This window comes from Balaenoptera ricei, chromosome 4 (genome assembly GCF_028023285.1).
Source record: "Balaenoptera ricei isolate mBalRic1 chromosome 4, mBalRic1.hap2, whole genome shotgun sequence".
In the NCBI taxonomy this organism is placed as follows: domain Eukaryota; kingdom Metazoa; phylum Chordata; class Mammalia; order Artiodactyla; family Balaenopteridae; genus Balaenoptera; species Balaenoptera ricei.
In genome coordinates, this window is record NC_082642.1 from 113799357 (window position 1) to 113821002 (window position 21646).

The window sequence follows — 21646 nt, forward strand, 5'->3', positions numbered from 1 at the left end:
CACAACTACTGAGCTCACGTGCCACAACTATGGAAGCCCACGTGTCTAGAGCCCGTGCTCCGCAACAAAGAGAAGCCATCACAATGAGAAGCCCGCGCACCGCAACGAAGAGTAGCCCCCGCTCGCCGCAGCTAGAGAAAGCCTGAGCGCAGCAGCAAAGACCCAACGCAGCCAAAAATAAATAAATAAATACATACATAAATAAATAATGCTACATTTTAAAGGGACACTCAGCATAAGATATAAAATGGAAATATTAAAATAGCAAACGTTTATTAAACACTGACACTGTGCTAAGCACTTTACATAACTTTTTTAGTTCTCATAATCCATTGAGATTGATTCCATTATTACCTACATTTACATTTGCTGAATTTGAGGCTAAGAAAGGTTTATGAACTCAAGCTGAGTGTCATCAGAATTGGTTAGAATTTTAAAAAAGAATGTTAAATCGCCATGTCTAAACTATTTCATTGTTGGTCACAATAAATGACTACCTAGCATGAATAATCTAGTTATTACTGCCTACATTCAATCAAAAAGATCAAATTAGATTGTCTGTGCAATAGCCATGGTCTGAATTCTGAACATGGGAACAGAATTTCAGAACCTCCGAGATGGGTTCAAGATCACATAGTCCAACTTCCTTGTCTTTCAGATAACAAAATAGAGTCCTGGAGGAGTCCTCAGTGACTTGTGCCAAGTCAAATAGCAAATTGATGGGGTACCTGCAACTAGAACACTGAGAATTCTCTGGATTCCAGGAGCAATACTTCTAATGTGTTGTAAAAGAAAAACAAGACCAAAACCCAAATCCCCAATACCAGAGAAAAACAAGAATAAATTTAAATAAATAAAAATTAATATCAAGATGGACCTAAAAAACCTTCATTTAAAATCCATTTAAGATGGAAACTTGATTTTAAATGAAGTTTTAAAAGTTTTTATTTTAAAGAGATAGGCCTAATGTTTTAATGGAAATAATGAAACTTGATGAATAATTTTTTAAAAAATGAGTTTACTTACTTTCTTTTAGATATGATGAAAGACTGTGAGTCAAATCATTGGCCTTGAGGAAGCAGAGGTCTAGAAATATGAGAAACATGCTTTGTAGAGGATTTTGCAAACACACACATACTCAAAATAGATTACATGTGAATAGTGTATTCTTGAACAGGTTGTACAACATTAATGAATTGGGGACTCATATATTTTAAAGTTGTCTAGCATTTAAAACAACAGCAGCAGCAACAATAAGTGAACTTTTAACTGTCCATCATTTCTTAGAGTAGTGAAATAGAAGCTTGTATCATTCAACGGACTAATGAAGCATCTTTATTTTCAAATCCACGGAATAGGCAATATACAAAGGCAAAGCTGAAATAGCTAACAAATCTATGTGGAGATGCTCAAACTCATCACCATAGAAATGCAAATTAATACAAAATGAGATAACACTTTGCACACACTTTAGAATGGCAACTGTTAGAAAGATGTATAATACCAAGTGTTGCTGAGAATGTAGGATGATGGAAACTCTTTGTGAACTGTAGGTGGAGGTGTAAAGTGGTATCGCTATCCTGGATGGTAGTAAAATTAAGGTGTATATACCCTATGACCCCAGGATTACATTCCTGAGTAAATAATGGAAAGAAATTCTTGTGCAGTCTGTAAAGAGACATACTGAAGTATATTCATACTAGCATTATTTGTAATACTGGGGAACTAGAAGCAACCTAAAGGTCCATATAGGAGAAAATGGATGAGCAATATGTGGTCGATGAAATCAGTGGAATACTATGTAGCATTTTAGAAGCAATGAAGTAGATGTACTTAAAGCTATACAGGTATCTTGAAAAAGTGTTAAGTGAGGAAAGAAACAGAATGAGAGGTTCAGCACATCATTTAAATAAATTGTAAAATGTATCCACATGCAACAATATGATATATTTTACAAGAACGTATACATATTTAAAAATGTATAGTAACACATCATGCCTATGGAGAAAGGAATTTGGAGTGTGGATGGGGAAAAGCGGGAATAATGCATCAAAATACAACATTAACATAACACAGCACAACAACACCATGAAAGAATGGAACGGGCTACAATAAAACATAGGAGCCTTGCTCAACCAACAATGATCATGGTCTAGCAATTATGTAGTATTATTAACTCTGTACCTAAGATGTATAAAAAAGCAACATCATGTTTAGCATCCTAATTCATTATAGCAGAAAAAGTCTGTCTATAAACATAGCAGAGTGTTAGGGAGTAAACTATTACTAAATTAAATGAAACTTACGCTGTGCCCCAGCATATATAACTCACAATATGTGAGTAACTAACTTCAAAGATGTTGCCCCCTATACCGTTGTAGAGCCTTTGATGGTCTTTAAAACTGTAATCTCCCAAGTCTGGATATGACCAGACTCACCTGGAGAATTTTACAAAAAATACAGATTCCTGGAATGGACTCCCCCTTGCTCAGTGAGTCAGAATTCCTTGGGGCTGGGCCTGGGAATTTGCTTTTTAAGTTCCTGGGTGATTCAGCTGCGGCTAGCTTACAGGCATTTAGCACTGATCTAAACCACACTGCAGCTCTCAGGAGGACAGCTGACTTAGCTCTAAGTGATTCCTGCCTCAAAACTCTAATTAAGTTCCCATGTGTATGACATTAACAATGTACATGCACAGTATTAATTGAAAAGACATGTTGCTGCCCTACAGACACAAACAACTTCAAACCACAACCAAGTTAGACACTCAGCAAACTAAATAGGAACAATATTTTATTACTTATATCCATCTTGTATTTATGCCCCTTCCTGAGACTGTTCCAGATAGCCCATGGCGTGTCCCGCCTCTCAAATACCAGAGACCTCCTCTGTGTCCTTGGTCCTGACAGTGTAGTGATGGGCGTTTTCTCTAAAACCTTCCTATGATGCCTTTGTTCACTGTGGCTCAGAATGGCCTAATTTCTTAACTGAAAATGAAAACCTGTTCCTTTTGGCTATAGCAGTATTTTTAACATATTTTAAACATTTTCCCCTCAGCCAACCATGACCACACATTCTTGCCCAACTATATTACTGCACTCTAATGATGATATAATATAATGTAAACTCACTATGGAACTCAAATGACTCCTTAAAGGTTTTTTCTTCTGACTTTTGACTCTCTACAATTCTAGCAAATTACAATGTTCCATGAGGTTACAGAGTAGCAGTGGCCCCATTATCTTACAAGTCCTTCTTCAGATGAAGGTAAACTCTAACAAAGAACTAGAAGGGAAAATTGACCACTGAGTCAGTAAAATCAAACTTCAGTTAAACATTGAAGAGGCTTTGTTATAATAGCTGGTTCCTGAGGATAGAAGAGCCAGGACCTAGCTCTCCTCCTGAGGAACTGCTGTGCTGAGAAGAGTGGTCTCTAACTGCTGCGCTGAGAAGAGTGGTCTCTAACTGCTGCTGGGCTTTCTGATCTCAGTAAGTAGAAAACCCCAGAACGCGCTCATGTGGAAATGAGTTCCTTCAATTCCCTAAAGAGTATTCCTTTTGGAAAAGGAACAGACAGGGGTACTGAGGTCTCCAACCCAATGTGCATTTAAAACACACACACACACACACACATCATTTTATAAAAGAATTATAAAAATTCAGGGTACGGGCTGTTTTTCAGCTTCTCAAGCCTCTAGAAAGCATAAAGTTGTAATGCAAAAAGGAAATCAAGCTACCCTTGACTTTTTCCAAAAGCAGTGTTAGATATCTCTAGTAGTCTATATATAGAGAGCTCATCTGAAGCAGTGGTGCCCAAACCTTCTGCGGTTTGATTTTACGACATCTTTTCTTCAATCTCTGTGCAAAAGAGTTACAGGTTATATCATTATATTGAAATTAATTAAAATCGGTTTTTAAAATAATTTTCCAGTATCTTTTAACTTAATTATAAATCCTCTAAGGCAGTAGATCTCAAATGATAGTAGGCTTAAGAATCACACAGGGTGAGGTGTCAGCCTTGCTAAAAATGCAGAATTTTGTCCCTATCTTTAGATGGTTTACTTGAAAAAAGTCTTGACTGGGACCCAAAATACTACCCTAAAAGCAAAACCATGACTAGATATCCATGATAAGGGCAACAAGAAAACTAAGATGCTATTAAAGCTAAAGTTCTTATCTATAAAGGATGAGTAAATTAATTATCTATCTATACTTTTGAATGTGTGCTTTATTGTTTTTTTATTTAACTTCTATCCTCATTAAAGATTCTTATTCATTGAAGAACCTGTCCAAAAAAATGCACACCCAATACCTTTTGAATAAAAATTACAAATCTTTCTATTAGGTTGAACAAATACCAGTTAGCATCTGAATGAAGAAATCATCCAACAGTTAAAACTATTAGGTTGAGGAAAGGAGTACTAGCACGTGGAAATATATTAATTAAAAGGAATAACAACAAGGAAGCCTGGCTGTACCTGGTAGGGTTAGTTCTTCTAATTCAATCACTGAGCGATTGCTGCTATAATAGTCCTTCATCAGCTTCTGTAGGTCTTCAGGTGTCCCTGGTTTTGGCTCTGATTTTGCAAGAATATCAGTGATTTTCTTCTGGTGAGAAAGAAGTAAAAATGGGAAGACAGATTTTAGGATGGCGTTTGGCTTAGGATAGGTTGATTCCTCTGGCATTTAAACTGTAAGTAGGTTCTGGTGATAGCCAAGTGTGAATGGGAGTTCTAATAAACACACTCGAGAAAACTTAAAAGATACTTCTTGGACATAACTACTGCTTTGAAAAATGAATGGATGATCTAAAAGACTCCTTGTAACTCTTGGTCTCTGCTAGGAGAACCAAAAATTTTGCAGGAGTCTATAATAGGGTACTATTTTCTGTTAAAAGTCAATAAATCTTGTTGCTTGTGGAAACTTCCTTTTTTAAGCCTCAGAAAATGTGTTTTCCTGGGAGAGTAGAATTTTGAGAATTTCTTGTGTAACCTGGTTCTTAAGGCACTGAGTTTCAGTTTGGATTTCTGGGGTTAAAGTAAGAGTTGCAGGACTAATCTCAGCAAAGGAGGACACTAAATAGGGGCACTTGAGACCCTCAATTCTCAAGTCTTGGGAGAGACATCTTGAATTGGCCCTATGGAAAGCAGAACAGGAAATACTTTACAACATCTATTTTGATTTGACTTATTTGTGTAGCATGTACTGAATACCTGCAATGTACTAGGAATGCACAATTGTTCATTTAACTTTCATCATAAACTTCCCTTCTTATTTCTTCCTAGTATTTCACCAAAAATCCAGAAAGAGCCCTTCCTTGCCTCCTACCCCTGCTTTCCCCCCCTCCTTCCATACTATCTTCCTTTTTATACCACTGCCAAGAACGGTCAAAGTTCTGTCAAATGAATTAACTTTAAAAGAACACGTCATCCGTGGGCACATTTTAGCATGACCTCAGCCAAGGCTAAACTAGCTAGCTGGAGTTCTGACCTTGAACCCCAAGACCTTAACACTCCTGAAGGCCATTAGTGTACAAACTATCAGAGAGAAGTTACAGTCGTTTCTTTAAGGACTTGCCAAAACTCAGCCAATTTGGCCTTTCCCATCTTCCTATTTGGCCATGTGCAGGCAAGGAAAACATATGCACACACACTCTCAGTTTTCTAAAAGCTTGCTGTTAAGTAATTGGTCTGAGTCCATCTTCTTTCCTCTAATCCCAATAGCATTTCCTCTGCTAACTACAGCAGTAGACCCTTCTTGGCAGGGAGAGAATTACACTGCTGTTTTCACAACTGTGGAGGAAGGTCAAAGCTAACCACACTTTCGGGTTTCCCTGGTGGTGCAGTGGTTAAGAATCCGCCTGCCAATGCAGGGGACACAGGTTCGAACCCTGGTCCGCGAAGATCCCACAGGCCGTGGAGCAACTAAGCCAGTGAGCCACAACTACTGAGCCTGCGCTCTAGAGCCCACGTGCCACAAATACTAAAGCCCACGTGCCTAGAGCTCGTGCTTGAAAGCCCGCGCACAGCAACGAACACCCAACGCAGCCAAAAATAAATAAATAAATAAAATAAATTTATTAAAAAAAAAGCTAACCACACTTTCTTCAAGGCTGAGCCATAAGAAAGTTTGTATAGGAGCAACAGAGTTTTCCATATGTTCATAGGCAAGTCTTAAAATGCAAGGGGGGCCTTTTGCTTTAAATTATGGTTCGAAATTAGAGTCAGAAATGCCTTATACTTACACGACTTTCATCTGCTTATTACTTTCTTTTTATTAATACTTTAAGACATAAGGTTTTTAAAAAATTAAATGGGTAAGAAAAGAAGGTTGGTGAATTTCTTTTCTTGGACAGTCAGAGGGGCCAGAGGGCAGGATAGCTCTGGGCCCCTTCTAGAATTAAAAACCCCTGTCCGACTTCTAACCACAGTGAAAACACAGGGTGGGTAACAAAGATGTTTGGTAATCCACAAGACTGAAATAGGAAATAGAAGAATTTATTTTTAGCTGCAACAGAAACACTTATTACTAGTGACCTTAGGAAAGTCACCAAACCTCAATGAATTTTACAATTTTTGCGTATCTAAAGTGGGGATTACAATAATTGCCTCATCAAAGTACACTATAAAACAATGCGATAGAAACCACGTGGGGCCGTACCATTGTAAAAAATTATTAATATTACCTTTTTCCTCTTCCTGGTCTTGGTGGCATCTTCATTTGTTTCCTTTGGTTGTATCAAGAAACATTCTTTAGGCTATAAAGAAATGTAAATGAGAAAACTTTCATCTTAGCATGATGAGGTGTCAACTAATGGTATGAATCCCAAAGTATCAATATCTACTGTCATGCATGTATTCCTCACAGTATCTTGGTAATATGGACAAAGAAATGTTGGAAAATCCACTGAAGGCTATTATGCAGGGGCTGAGCTGAGAGAATTTGTAAAAGTGAGAAAGTGCAGATGACTCAAAACTGGAAAATCTTTGAACAAAGGTCAAAATGTGTGAGTAAGTGTATATATGTGTTTGAGGTGGTGGTACAGGGTATTAAAGATGGAAGACAGTGGCTAGGTTTGGAAAATACAGGCAGAAAGAGATGTGATTAAAATTAAGATGTAGTAAAGAAGCCTTTGACTAGAATGACTGGTGTTTCCAGGAACTAGCAATGTGTGAGTCTGTATGTCCAAGTCACTGATTTATCATTTTGTTATCCATTCCTTTCCTCTTCTCAAGAGGCACAGAAAATATGAAGTAGGATATATTTACTTATATTTTTATAAAACCAGCTGCACCAAATGTCTTATCTATAGTGACTACAAAATGAATGTTTCTGCTTATGGTCTGACAAAAGCCTCAACACCATGGCATCCTGAGTAATTGATTTTGCCTGTTGCCTTGACCCCTGGAGTACCCTATATAGTTTAGTGCTATTTTTACCCTAAGGGTTTGTTTTGGGTTTTTTTAGTGTAGAAAAACAGGAAATTTGGACTAAGACCTTGATTTATAAAATAGAATGCTTCAGATTCCATATTTATTAATCATAAGCAGTTATATAAAATGTTTCCTGTATTAGATCTTTTATGCAACATTTTCAAACAAGTTGCCAAGTAAGACATAAAATATAAGTGAAAACTTATTCTGAGTTTTTTCTTGATTAAGTTTCCATTCCAACTAGAGAGTACTCAGTTTAAGCTGGTAAACTACTAACTAAAGCAATCTTGTCTCTACTGGCTCTGTTTAAAATGATTACAGATGAAGCTTTCTATTAAAGTTTCCAGATAGCCTGCAGATTAAGAATGCCTATGGCCTGAATCCAGAGAGATATAATGCTATGTAATTTCTTCAAGACATGGGGCCAGGACCAGCAGTTTCTAGACTCTGTTTCAGTTACAGAGAAGTAGATTCAAAAGGCTCAGGATTAAAGTAATATGGGAATCTTGAAATTTCAGCTGCTTCTCAGTTAAAAGAAAAAACCTGCAAAGTACTATTGCATCATAGCTAAAGAAAATAGATATTAGGATCTCTCTTATTTAGAAGTTAAGCTGTCTTGTGGATGCAGATACACGCTAATTTGATGCCAATTAGAAACTGGGCCAAGGCCACTAATATGTCACAGAAGCTGCCAGACAGTCATAAGAATCCAATTACAGATCAAGCCAACATCAGCTCATGCTGCTATGGCAAAGGCCTGGATACAATTAGTATCTCCCTAGATCTCTCAAGGCATACTTCAGTATCTTGTCCCCATTATGAAGGTTTTGGGGAAGCAGATGTAGAACCTGTTTCATTTTCTTATTTAGCAAATGGGGGTGCTCTCTAAGAGTATGTTCAATGTGCAGGGTTTGTATTTATGCCAGGTTTACAAAGCCAATTAAACATGACACAAATTAAATGTGGAAATGAGCTCAGTTATAAGGATATGGACTCTCCAATTCTGGAAGAAAAAATAAAAACACAATTCTGAATCATGCAAAGGAAAAAAGAAACATGCCTGACAACTGCTTTTGTCAAGATCCTGTAACAGGTTTACATGCTAGGTTCAAATTCTTACATCATCTTAAAGGGAATGCAGTATGATATTTGTTTTCTGGGAGCAGCCACTTTAGCTGGTTGCAGTAGGGTGCTAATGAAGACGCAAGTTTATGGGGTCAATTTCCATAGAAGTGAGACTACTTTATGAAGAAATACAAAGCCCATAGTATTGAAAATTCCTAAACTTTGCCAGCTGCCTTACAAATGCTGATGTTTACCCTCAGAGAGACTAGGTAAGATGAGGAAGACTCAGGGTAGGCCAACTAACCATTTCTAGAAACTGATTCCAACAGTATCTGACTTTGGCAGTTAATAAGTAATGTCATTTCTTTATGCAGTGATTTTTAAATATGTACCCTGAGTATGAAGTTAAAGATTTAGAAGAATCACACTTGCCCAAAAATATACCAAAAAAAACTTATTAAGCTTTCAGTGAAGCAATTAATTGGGGCATGTTTTCAATTCCTTAAAGTGTCAAAAATTATATCCTTTAAGAATGAGTCCCCTAACACCATACACAAAAATAAACTCAAAATGGATTCGAGACCTAAATGTAAGACCACACACTATAAAACTCAGAGGAAAACATAGGAAGAACACTCTTTGACATAAATCACAGCAAGATCTTTTTTGATCCACCTCCTAGAGTAATGGAAATAAAAACAAAAATAAACAAATGGGACCTAATAAAACTTCAAAGCTTTTGCACAGCAAAGGAAACCATAAACAAGACGAAAAGACAACCCTCAGAATGGGAGAAAATATTTGCAAACGAATCAACGGACAAAGGATTAATCTCCAAAATATATAAACAGCTCATTCAGCTCAATATTAAAGAAACAAACAACCCAATCCAAAAATGAGCAGAAGACGTAAATAGACATTTCTCCAAAGAAGACATACAGATGGCCAAGAAGCACATGAAAAGATGCTCAACATCACTAATTATTAGAGAAATGCAAATCAAAACTACAATGAGGTATCACCTCACACCAGTTAGAATGGGCATCATCAGAAAATCTACAAACAACAAATGCTGGAGAGGGTGTGGAGAAAAGGGAACCTTCTTGCACTGTTGGTGGGAATGTAAATTGATACAGCCACTATGGAGAACAATATGGAGGTTCCTTAAAAAACTAAAAATAGAATTACCATATGACCCAGCAATCCCACTACTGGGCATATACCCAGAGAAAACCGTAATTCAAAAAGACACATGCACCCCAATGTTCACTGCAGCACTATTTACAATAGCCAGGTCATGGAAGCAACCTAAATGCCCATCGACAGACGAATGGATAAAGAAGTTGTGGTACATATATACAATGGAATATTACTCAGCCATAAAAAGGAACGAAATTGAGTCATTTGTTGAGACATGGATGGATCTAGAAACTGTCATACAGAGTGAAGTAAGTCAGAAAGAGAAAAACAAATATCGTATATTAATGCATGTATGTGGAACCTAGAAAAATGGTACAGATGAACCGGTTCGCAGGGCAGAAGTTGAGACACAGATGTAGAGAACAAACGTATGGACACCAAGGGGGGAAAACCGCGGTGGGGTGGGGATGGTGGGGTGCTGAATTGGGCGATTGGGATTGACATGTATACACTGATGTGTATAAAATTGATGACTGATTAAAAAAAAAAAAAGAATGAGTCTTCTGGTTTTAACCATGGCAAATCATTTTCAAAATGCTACTAAAATGAAAATAAAGGAGGGACTTCCCTGGTGGTGCAGTGGTTAAGACTCCACGCTCCCAATGCAGGGGGCCCGGGTTCGATCCCTGGTTGGGGAACTAGATCTCACATGCATGCTGCAACTAACAGTTCGCATGTCTCTACTAAGGAGCCCACGAGCCGCAAATAAGGAGTCCACCTGCTGCAACTAAGACCCAGCACAAACAAATAAATAAATAAATACTTTTTTAAAAACCCCAAAAAAATTGAAAATAAAGGAAACTGAAAAAGATATAAGTCTATAAGGACCAAGAAACCAGGAGAAAGGACAACAGTAGTGGAGAGATTTCAACAACTTTTTGGAAAATGGAAAGGGTTGAAACTGGATGGAAGCTATTTAGCATAGGGAGAGAGACATCTAGCACCTGGGTTTCTAGAGAGGCAGAAGCTAACAATAAGTGTGTCTGTTTCACCTGTTGGACTCTGAAAAGGTTCAGCAGTGGGTGGCACAAGGTACTACAGAGGGGAAAGGGTTTGAAAGAAAGAGACTGGTTGAAACTTTACGTTTAAAATGATTAGCTTCCCTCCTACACCCACCTGGCTATATCTTCTGCCCAGGCAGCCAAGCAACTATCCCATTACTGCTTCCTCTCATCTTGTTCTTCCTAACAGAAGACTGGAGATTTATGCTCTGGAGAGAATAAGAAGACCAAGAAGTCTAGCATAAGGGAGGCAGGGTAGAGGTTGAGGCTCATTTCCTTTTCCTGTCCCTGTTTCAGGATATTTCAAGAGAGGCTTATATAGTGTAGGCAGAACACTACTGAATTCTTCTCTGGAAAAATAAAATGGCCTAAGAGAAATGCCACGAGAGTGTGACATTTGGGGGTTCCATAGTAAATGTCCAGCTTTGTTATCATATCACCCTACCAAGAGGTCCACTAATTAACAAGCCCCACTTATGCACAAAAGTTTTCCATTAACTTTTTAGTGTGTCTGTCTTTAATATGAATAGACAGCTAAGGTTCATGAGACATCTAAGGAAAGTCTCCAACATCATAGCAAATAAACAAAAAAAAAGAAAATAGAACCCTGAGGAAACAGAGACTGTACTTCAGAACAATTACAATTAATATTCTCAGAGAGATGAGGGAAGAATTTTCAGCCATGAAACAAGAGGCTATAAAACAAGGATGCTATAAAAAAGGGGAAAAAAATCAAAAAACATTTAAACCTTAAAACAAATAAGAAAGTTGGGGGACTTCCTTGGTGGCACAGTGGTTAAGAATCTGCCTGCCAATGCAGAGGACATGGGTTCGATCCCTGGTCAGGGAAAATCCCACATGCTGCAGAGCAACTAAGCCCATGAGCCACAACTACTGAGCCTGCACACTGCAACTACTGAAGCCTGCACACTCTAGGGCCCACGTGCCGCAACTACTGAGCCCACATGCTGCAACTACTGAAGCCTGCATGCCTAGATCCTGTGCTCCACAACAAGAGAAGCCACTGCAATGAGAAGCCTGTGCACTGCAATGAAGAGTAGCCCCCACTTGCCACAACTAGAGAAAGCCTGTGCGCACCAACGAAGACCCAATGCAGTAAAAAATTAAAAAAATTAAAATTAAAATTAAAAAAAGTTGGAATAAAAATGTAGGAGGAAGTCTTGAAGATAAAGTAGAAAAAATCTCCCAGAAAGATGAAAAAATGATAAGAAAAAAATGGTAAGAAAATTAGAGAATCAGCCCAAGAGAATCAATATGCCAATAAAAGGTATTATAGAAAGTAAGAGTCACATAAAATGGTGGGAAAGAAGTAATAAAAAAAAATAATGTATGAAAACCTTTCCAGAACTGAAGGAAAATTTCTAGAACATGAAACTCCAAATTGAAAGCCCATTAAGTATACAGTACAATGGATAAGAAAAATAACCACGCTAAGGAAAATCACTGTGAAATTGCAGAACATCCTGGATAAACAAAAGATTCTAAAAACTTATGAAAAGAAAAACAGTAACATACAAAATACAAAAGGTCAAAGAAAAGAATGGTGGCAGACCTTGCAACAGCAGTAATCAATGCTTGAACTCAGTAGAACAAAGCCTTCAAAATTATGGGGAAAATTTATTTGCAAATTAGATTTTTAAACCCAGCAAAATTATCAATCAACCTAAGAGGAATATTTTCAGATTTCAGTAAACATTCTCAGATATTTAAGATCTCAAAAAATTTACTTCCTACCCACAGATACTCAAGGCTCTATTCCAGCACAATCAAGGGCTAAATCAAGAAAGAGGATGACATAGGATTCAGTAAGTAGGGAGACCAATCTGGGAGACTACTGAAGGGGCAGTAAAGAGAAGTCTCAGTTGTTCAGCAGGCCTAGAGAATAACCAATTCAGAGTGGAATAAAAGTGTGGAGATCTGTAGGAAAGAACAATAACTGATCTATTTGAGCATATGGAAAATATTGTCCATGGGCATGTGGAAGAGATGTTGGAACATACAGGAGCAATTAACAGTAGGAACACAGCAAGCTAGGCAAGTGAAGAAATGAGGTAATTATTAATACCATAAAAATAAAGAGTTGTATAAGAAAGGAGGGATGATTATAGCTTCTCTTTTTCTCAGCACTGAACAGTGTTTCCATGGTCATAATAATGAAAGAGTGACAACTGTTTTAACCAAAATGTAACATTGTATTGGCAGAGGAAGTAGCAGTTGGAGAGGGAATAGGGCATAGGTGAGAGGACTATGTCCTCCTATGCTACCTCGGGAAGATAATGTCAGAAAGTGGTAAGTCAAGAAACTGCAGTATAAAATATAAGATAGCAAGTAAGAAAAACAGCTAAAGACTGATGGTGGTTGCCCCTGAGGAAAAACCTAGATAAGAGTAGGGAAGGGGACTGCTGCTTTTCCACTAAAAACGTTTAATAGTGTTTGATTATTACTTTGGTAAAAATAAAAAAATGTAAATTGTCATTTTATAACAAAAACAAGCATGTTCATTGTAAAAATAAAAACAACTTAGAACTGCCTTTTGGGTTTGGCCAAAAGTTATTCAATACACACTCACCGAAATGTCTAAAACTAAAAGACAGATTAACTCCAAAAGTTGACAAAAATACAAAGCAAGCAAAACTCTCATACACTGATATTGGGAGTGGAAAAAAGGCATAATCATTTTTGAAAAAAGTCTAGCAGTTTTTATAAAACTAAACATGATTCAGCAATTCTATTCCTATGTGTTTACTCAAGAGAAATAAAAATATACGCTAACAAAAAGGCTTGTATATGATTGTTGATTGTAGATTTATTCAGAATAGACCCTAACAGGAAATAGCCACAGGTATCCATCAACAGAAGAATGGATAAATAAACTATGATATATTCATCTAGTTGAATATCACTTAGTGTTATGGATTGAATTGTGTTCCCCATAATTCATATGCTGAAGCCCTAACCCCCAGTGTGACTATATTTGGAGATAGGGCCTTTGAAGAGGTAATTAAGGTTAAATGAGGTCATAAGGATGGGGTCCTGATCCAATAGGACTGGTGTCCTTATATGAGGAGGAAGAGACACTAGGAATGTGCACGCACAGAGAAAGACCATACAAGGACACAGTGAGAAGGCAACCATCTACAAACCAAGGAGAAAAGCATCAGGAGAAACTAAACCTGACAACACCCTGATTTTAGACTTCCAGCCTCCAGAACCGTGAGAAATAAATTGCTGATGTTTATACCACCCAGTCTGTGCTACTTTGTTATGGCAGCCCTAGCAGACTAATATACTCAGCAAAACCAAACAAAAAACAAAGACAAACAAAAAGAACCACTGTCATCAACATGGATGAATCTAAATAATATTGTGCTGAATAAAAGAAGCCTCGAACAAAAGAGCATACCCTGTATGATTTCATTTACATGAAATCCTAGAAAAAGCAAAACAAATTTTGGGGGAAAAAACATCAGAACAATGGTTGCCTCAGGGGCAAGGAGTTTGGAATGGTGATTAACAGGGAGGTGGCATGAAAGCATTCTGGGGTGATGGTATGTTCTGTATCCTGTAGGGGTTTGTGTTACAGAGTTATATGAATTTGTCAAAACTCATTGAATGGTACGTTTGACATTTGTGTATTTTATTGTATGTTAACTTTACCTTACAAGGAAAAAAAAAAGAACTTTAAAGTAAATATTGAGCTTTTAAAAATAATATGCATGCTGAAGCATCTGAGGGGAGTGTACTGATTTTGCAAATTACTTTGAAATGTGTCAAAAATAAGATGATTGCTAGATGGATAGTGCCTGAACACACTGTTCAAAAATTTTGGACACAGTCACAGTTACATGAGAAATCCTTAAAGGGAATTCCCTGGCGGTCCAGTGGTTAGGACTCCATGCTTTCACTGCTGAGGGTCCGGGTTTGATACCTGGTTGGGGAACTAGGATCCCACAAGCCCCGCAGTGCAGCCAAATTAAAAAGAAAAAACAAAAGTCTTTAAAGAAATTAAAGGTGTGCTTCGCAGATTCTCTCAAACATGAGTCTAGTAAGCTTAAGGGGTCTTATCTTGTAATTGACTCAGCTGAAGCCCAAGGTACAGAAGGATTTATCTGGAAAACACGGTGGGTGTGACTTCTGCCTAATAGAGTAAATCCCCAGAAGAATCACAGGAGACCCACACAATTCTTTTTTTTTAAAATTAATTTATTTAATTACTAATTTATTATTTTTGGCTGTGTTGGGTCTTCATGGCTGCATGCAGGTTTTCTCTAGTTGCGGTGAGCGGGGGCTACTCTTTGTTGCAGTGCGCGAGCTTCTCATTGCAGTGGCTTCTCTTGTTGCACAGCACAGGCTCTAGGCACGCGGGCTTCAGTAGTTGTGGCATGCGGGCTCAGCAGTGGTGGCTCGCGGGCTCTAGAGCGCAGGCTCAGTAGTTGTGGCGCATGGGCTTAGCTGCTCTGCGGCATGTGGGATCATCATGGACCAGGGCCTGAACCTGTGTTCCCGGCATTGGCAGGAGGATTCTTAACCACTGCGCCACAAGGGAAGCCCCCACACAATTCTTAATGGAGTTATATATTTAGAAGCTGAGAGGGTCAGAGAGGAACCCTCAGAATTCTATCATCAAGAAGCAAGCTGAAAGAGCTGCTTAGCTGCAAACACATGTTACCTTTCATTTAAAAAAAAAGGGAGGATGACTCAGAGGACAGAACAAGAACCCAAACAGCAGTGCCAAGAACCATAAGACCCTGGGCCTTAAGACTTAATCAAGAAACTCCTAACACTTTCTGAATGTTGTGGACCAATGACTCTTTGTTACTCCTATTTGAATACAAATGCCTATAGAGGTTATCCAATGCTTGCCTCACTGCTTGGTGTTGGGTACGTAGTGGTGAGATAACTTGTCTCTTTAGTTTCATAGGTTGAGAAGAAATACACTCAAAGAGCTATACTTAAAGGTCTAAACCTGAGGAACCTCAACTGCACCTGGTCCTGATCTAGACAATGAAATTCTGGACACCAAGCTCATGCTGTAACGTCATGAGATTTTTGCAAGCCTTGGGAGGGGCAACTATATTCTGCATATGGGAGGGATGTAAATCACTGGGGGCCAGAGGGCAGACTGTGGTAGCCAGATTACAGGATAGCACCAGTGATCACTATCTCCTGGTATTCATCCCCTCCTCTTGAATGTGTACCAGATATACTGATCTGCTTCTAACAGAATACGGCAGAAGTGATGTGATGTCAGTTCTGAAATTAGGTTGTAAAAAGACTGTCGTTTCTCTCTTAGAGGCAAACATAAGAAGAACACTCTTTGACATAAATCACAGCAAGATCCTTTTTGACCCACCTCCTAGAGAAATGGAAATAAAAACAAAAATAAACAAAGGGGACCTAATGAAACTTAAAAGCTTTTGAACAGCAAAGGAAACCATAAACAAGATGAAAAGACAACCCTCAGAATGGGAGAAAATATTTGCAAACAAAGCAACTGACAAAGGATTAATCTCCAAAATATACAAACAGCTCATGCAGCTCAATATCAAAAAAACAAACAACCCAATCCAAAAATGGGCAGAAGATCTAAATAGACATTTCTCCAAAGAAGATATACAGATTGCCAAAAACACATGAAAGGATGCTCAACATTACTAATCATTAGAGAAATGCAAATCAAAACTACAGTGAGGTATCACCTCACATCGGTCAGAATGGCCATCATCAAAAAATCTACAAACAATATATGCTGGAGAGGGTGTGGAGAAAAGGGAACTCTCTTGCACTGTTGGTGGGAATGTAAATTGATACAGCCACTATGGAGAACAGTATGGAGGCTCCTTAAAAAACTAAAAATAGGGGCTTCCCTGGTGGCGCGGTGGTTGAGGGTCTGCCTGCTAATGCGGGGGACACAGGTTCGGGCCCTGGTCTGGGAGGATCCCGCATGCCGCGGAGCGGCTGGGCCCGTGAGCCACAGTTGCTGAGCCTGCGCGTCTGGAGCCTGTGCTCCGCAACGGGAGAGGCCGCGATAGTGGCCCCTGCTTGCCGCGGCTGGAGAAGGCCCTCGCGCAGAGATGAGGACCCAACACAGCGATAAATAAAAAAAAAAAAAAAAAAAAAAACTAAAAATAGAAGTACCATATGACCCAGCCATCCCACTACTGGGCATATACCCTGAGAAAACCATAATGCAAAAAGAGTCATGTACCACAATGTTCACTGCAGCACTATTTACAATAGCCAGGACATGGAAGCAACCTAAGTGTCCATCGACAGATGAATGGATAAAGAAGAAGTGGCACATATATACAATGGAATATTACTCAGCCAAAAAAAGAAATGAAATTGAACTATTTGTAGTGGGGTGGATAGACCTAGAGTCTGTCATACAGAGTGAAGTAAGTCAGAAAGAGAAAGACAAATACCATATGCTAACACATATATATGGAATCTAAAAGAAAAAAAAAGAAAGGGTTCTGATGAACCTAGCGGCAGGACAGGAATAAAGACGCAGACGTAGAGAATGGACTTGAGGACACGGGGAGGGGGAAGGGTAAGCTGGGACGAAGTGAGAGAGTAGCACTGACTTATATACACTACCAAATGTAAAATAGATAGCTAGTGGGAAGCAGCCGCATCGCACGGGGAGATCAGCTTGGTGCTTTGTGACCACCTAGAGGGGTGGGATAGGGAAGGTGGGAAGGAGATGCAAGAGGGAGGGGATATGGGGATATATGTATACATATAGCTGATTTACTTTGTTATACAGCAGAAACTAACACACCATTGTAAAGCAATTATACTCTAATAAAGATGTTTAAAAAAAAAAAAAAGACTGTGGTTTCGGTCTTGAGTGCTCTTGATAGTTCCCTCTTGGGTCACTCACATGGCCTGAAGGAAGCCATGGGCAATGTTGTGAGGCATCCCTGTGGAGAGGCTCACGTGATGAGGGACTGAGGCCTGCCAACAGCCACCTGAATGAGCTTCAAGAAGGGTTCCTCATGGTGGAGCCCCTAACATCCAGCTTACAACTTGACTGACAACTGATGAGAGATGTAGAGCCAGAGAGACTGAACTTAGCCATGTCTGTGAGGTAACAGAAAATGAGATAAGGAATCTTTTCTGTTTTAAGCTACTAACTTTGGGGGTAATTTGTTATACAACAATAGATTAATACAAAGAGAAACAGAATTGAGACACCAGCGTGGAAAGGAGGAAGGTAAATCAGAGAGTAGACAGGACACAGTCTTCTTTTCTCTTAATCAAGAATAATCTTGAAGATAAAGAGTAGGAGAGATATGAAATGATCAATGTGAAAATAAAGAATTAGTAAGAAAATACAGTAGTGAGAGAGGTAAGTAAGGAGGGAAAGGGATAAGTACTCTTGCTGAAGATTCTTTTATGATCCAAGGAGATAAACAAAAGGCTAGCTTAAGAAAAAAAGAAGTCTAGTGTTGTCTCTGACGGGGAGAGGATGGGTCATGGAACCATTAAAAGGCTACTGACATCATGGAGGCATCAATGAAAATTCACGAAATCCCTCATAAGGGATTATATTCTGGGAACCATAATTACAAAGTCACTAGGGCTGGCTCTGAAATGAGTGATGTTGAGGAGGGAAGAGGGTGATGCAATCTCTAGGAGTAGGGGAATTCATCATTTATTTTGGAAGCAGTATTTGGAAAAAAAAAAAAAAAAACTACTGGCAAATCTTTATACTCACATTATGAAGGAGGCCAAGGATGATTGTTTAGATGTGAAATGGTTGCTAGAGATGATGTAGTTGCAAGGGTAGAAAACTTGTATAAAGTTATAAACCTGCTGCTTGAAATACTGGACAGATGGGAGGTGTGGACTCAGTAATAAAAATGTGAGGCCCAGCTATGGCAAAGGAGGGAACACCATCTAACTGGACAGATACTCTCACCTGGTGATATGCATATTACAGCTAGCAGCATAATGCCAGGCAGTTCCTATGCAAGCATTAAAAAACAAAACAAACAAGCAAACAAAAAGCCCCTTTGAGAACAGCAAACAACTAAGCAAATTTGAAAAAAATTCAAAACTTAAATATAGTAAACAGTAATTTCTTTTCTTTTTTTTTTATCCAAGAAAAAAATATGATTACTATTAAAAAACAAATACTTGGTCACATGTGCCAAATGAATCATGTGCCTATGGCTGTGCTAGGTACCACAGTGAACACAAAAGAAACCCTGGCCCCTGAGGTGCTTATGGGCTAGTTGGAAATGTAACCTCTATGTGCATAAACAACTAGAGAAGGACTCAAGAAAGGACAGTCCACCTGACAAAAAGGCCATCCTTGGGGTGGTGAGATGAGTTCCAGAGGGAGAAGAGCAGCGGGAGACAGGACGAGGAGGCCACAGAAGAGCCCAAGGGACGGTGTGGTATTAGGGCTGGAGGAGAAGAGACTCCCAGGTCTAATGTCAAGGTGGGGGACCCTTCAAGGAGGGGATGAAGGAGGGACAATGGTCACGGGGCTCCAAAAGTCGACTGCGGGCAGCAGTGTCAGGGAGCCGATGGCTCACAGCTAGGACACAAAGGGTTGAGATGGAAAGAGGGGTAAGAAAGCTGGGATACCAGGCTAGTCATCCATTCTTCCTTTTCACAAATGAGTGCCAGTTCGGGGAAGGTTCTGTGTCAGATGCAGTGGAGATGCACAGATGTGTACAGCATGGGAGGGAGACCAGGGAGGTAGATGGATAACACTCAAATAAGGCAGAGGGGCACAAGGAGATTCCTGTGTGAATTCTCTGGCCAGGGCAATGAGGATAGGCTTGTAGAGAGTGATAAGGGCACTGTGTCTACCTAGGACTTTGATTCTTCTTTTTATTTATTTATTTATTTTTAACATCTTTATTGAAGTATAATTGCTTTACAATGGTGTGTTAGTTTCTGCTTTACAACAAAGTGAATCAGTTATACATATACCTATGTCCCCATATCTCTTCCCTCTTGCATCTCCCTCCCTCCCACCCTCCCTATCCCACCCCTCTAGGTGGTCACAAAGCACCAAGCTGATCTCCCTGTGCTATGCGGCTGCTTCCCACTAGTTATCTGTTTTACATTTGGTAGTGTATATATGTCCATGACACTCTCTCACCCTGTCACATCTCACCCTTCCCCCTCCCCATATCCTCAAGTCCATTCTTTAGTAGGTCTGTGTCTTTATTCCCATCTTGCCACTAGGTTCTTCATGACCTTTTTTTTCCCCCTTAGATTCCATATATATGTGTTAGCATACTGTATTTGTTTTTCTCTTTCTGACTTACTTCACTCTGTATGACAGACTCTAACTCCATCCACCTCATTACAAATACCTCCATTTCATTTCTTTTTATGGCTGAGTAATATTCCATTGTATATATGTGCCACATCTTCTTTATCCATTCATCCGATGATGGACACTTAGGTTGCTTCCATGTCCTGGCTATTGTAAATAGAGCTGCAATGAACATTTTGGTACATGACTCTTTTTGAATTATGGTTTTCTCAGGGTATATGCCCAGTAGTGGGATTGCTGGGTCGTATGGTAGTTCTATTTTTAGTTTTTTAAGGAACCTCCATACTGTTCTCCATAGTGGCTGTATCAATTTACATTCCCACCAACAGTGCGAGAGTGTTCCCTTTTCTCCACACCCTCTCCAGCATTTATTGTTTCTAGATTTTTTGATGATGGCCATTCTGACCGGTGTGAGATGATACCTCATTGTAGTTTTGATTTGCATTTCTCTAATGATTAAGGATGTTGAGCATTCTTTCATGTGTCTGTTGGCCATTTGTATATCTTCTTTCGAGAAATGTCTATTTAGGTCTTCTGCCCATTTTTGGATTGGGTTGTTTGTTTTTTTGTTATGGAGCTGCATGAGCTGCTTGTAAATCTTGGAGATTAATGCTTTGTCAGTTGCTTCATTTGCAAATATTTTCTCCCATTCTGAGGGTTGTCTTTTGGTCTTGTTTATGGTTTCTTTTGCTGTGCAAAAGCTTTTAAGTTTCATTAGGTCCCATTTGTTTATTTGTGTTTTTATTTCCATTTCTCTAGGGGCTGGGTTAAAGAGATTCCTGTGTGAATTCTCTGGCCAGGGCAATGAGGATAGGCTTGTAGAGAGTTATAAGGGCACTGTGTCTACCTAGGACTTTGATTCTTCTTTTTTTTTTTTAAATTTGTATTCATTTATTTATTTATTGGCCACTAGGCATGCAGGATCTTAGTTCCCGAACCAGTGTCCCCTGCAGTGGAAGCGTGGAGCCCTAACCACTGGACCGCCAGGGAATTCCCAGGACTTTGTTTCCTTAAAGCAATTTGTTAGTGAAAGAAATTAGAGCAAGGTGAAGGTGGTTAAAATAAGCAGTAAAATATCTGGTGATTTTTTTTTTCCTTGGCAGAAAATAGCAATGGCATGCGACCAAGAAATTACTTGATAGCATGGTAAATCCAGTTTTCCCAAGTTGAATGAGGAAGGACAGGTGGAAAGGGAAATGGAAGCAGTGTCATCCTCAGGGTGTGGCTTAAAGGCAGTCAAGTGGGTCACCACTCCCGGTACCCATCTCTCTGAGCTTCAGGTTCTTTGTAAAATGGGGTCCCCCCTACTTCACAGGGCAGCTGTGACGACTGTGAGGCATGGTACCTTACACAGTGCCTGTGGTGAGTGTTCAGTAAATCCTCTTATTGTTGAAACCAGGGCTGCTGAAAGATAGGTGAATGCTCATGGAAATTAAGAATGCATTTAACTTTCTCTTCCTTGATCTTTTTCCTTTCTTCCTGTGGTTCCCTGCCATTTATCTAACTTGATGGTTGTGGGAAAAGAAGACTCAAGTTGGAAGGAGGTAAAAAATAGGTGGAAATTCAGCAAAGCGAACGCTCTGCCAATAAAAAGACAGTAAAGATGCAGCCTTGGGTGAGTT

General features: G+C 39.1%; 1 protein-coding gene across 5 annotated transcripts in view; it reads right to left on the reverse strand.

Moving 5' to 3' along the window:
- The window catches only part of CMSS1 (cms1 ribosomal small subunit homolog), a 393286-nt gene that overhangs the window by 12229 nt on the left and 359411 nt on the right, over positions 1 to 21646 (reverse strand). For all 5 annotated transcript variants that reach the window (XM_059921299.1, XM_059921303.1, XM_059921302.1 and 2 more), the window contains exons 3-5: positions 6686 to 6757; positions 4479 to 4608; positions 1027 to 1086 (exon numbers count right to left, since the gene is read on the reverse strand). In XM_059921299.1, coding sequence (XP_059777282.1) covers positions 1027 to 1086; positions 4479 to 4608; positions 6686 to 6757 — 262 coding nt within the window. The remainder of the gene's footprint in view (positions 1 to 1026; positions 1087 to 4478; positions 4609 to 6685; positions 6758 to 21646) is intronic.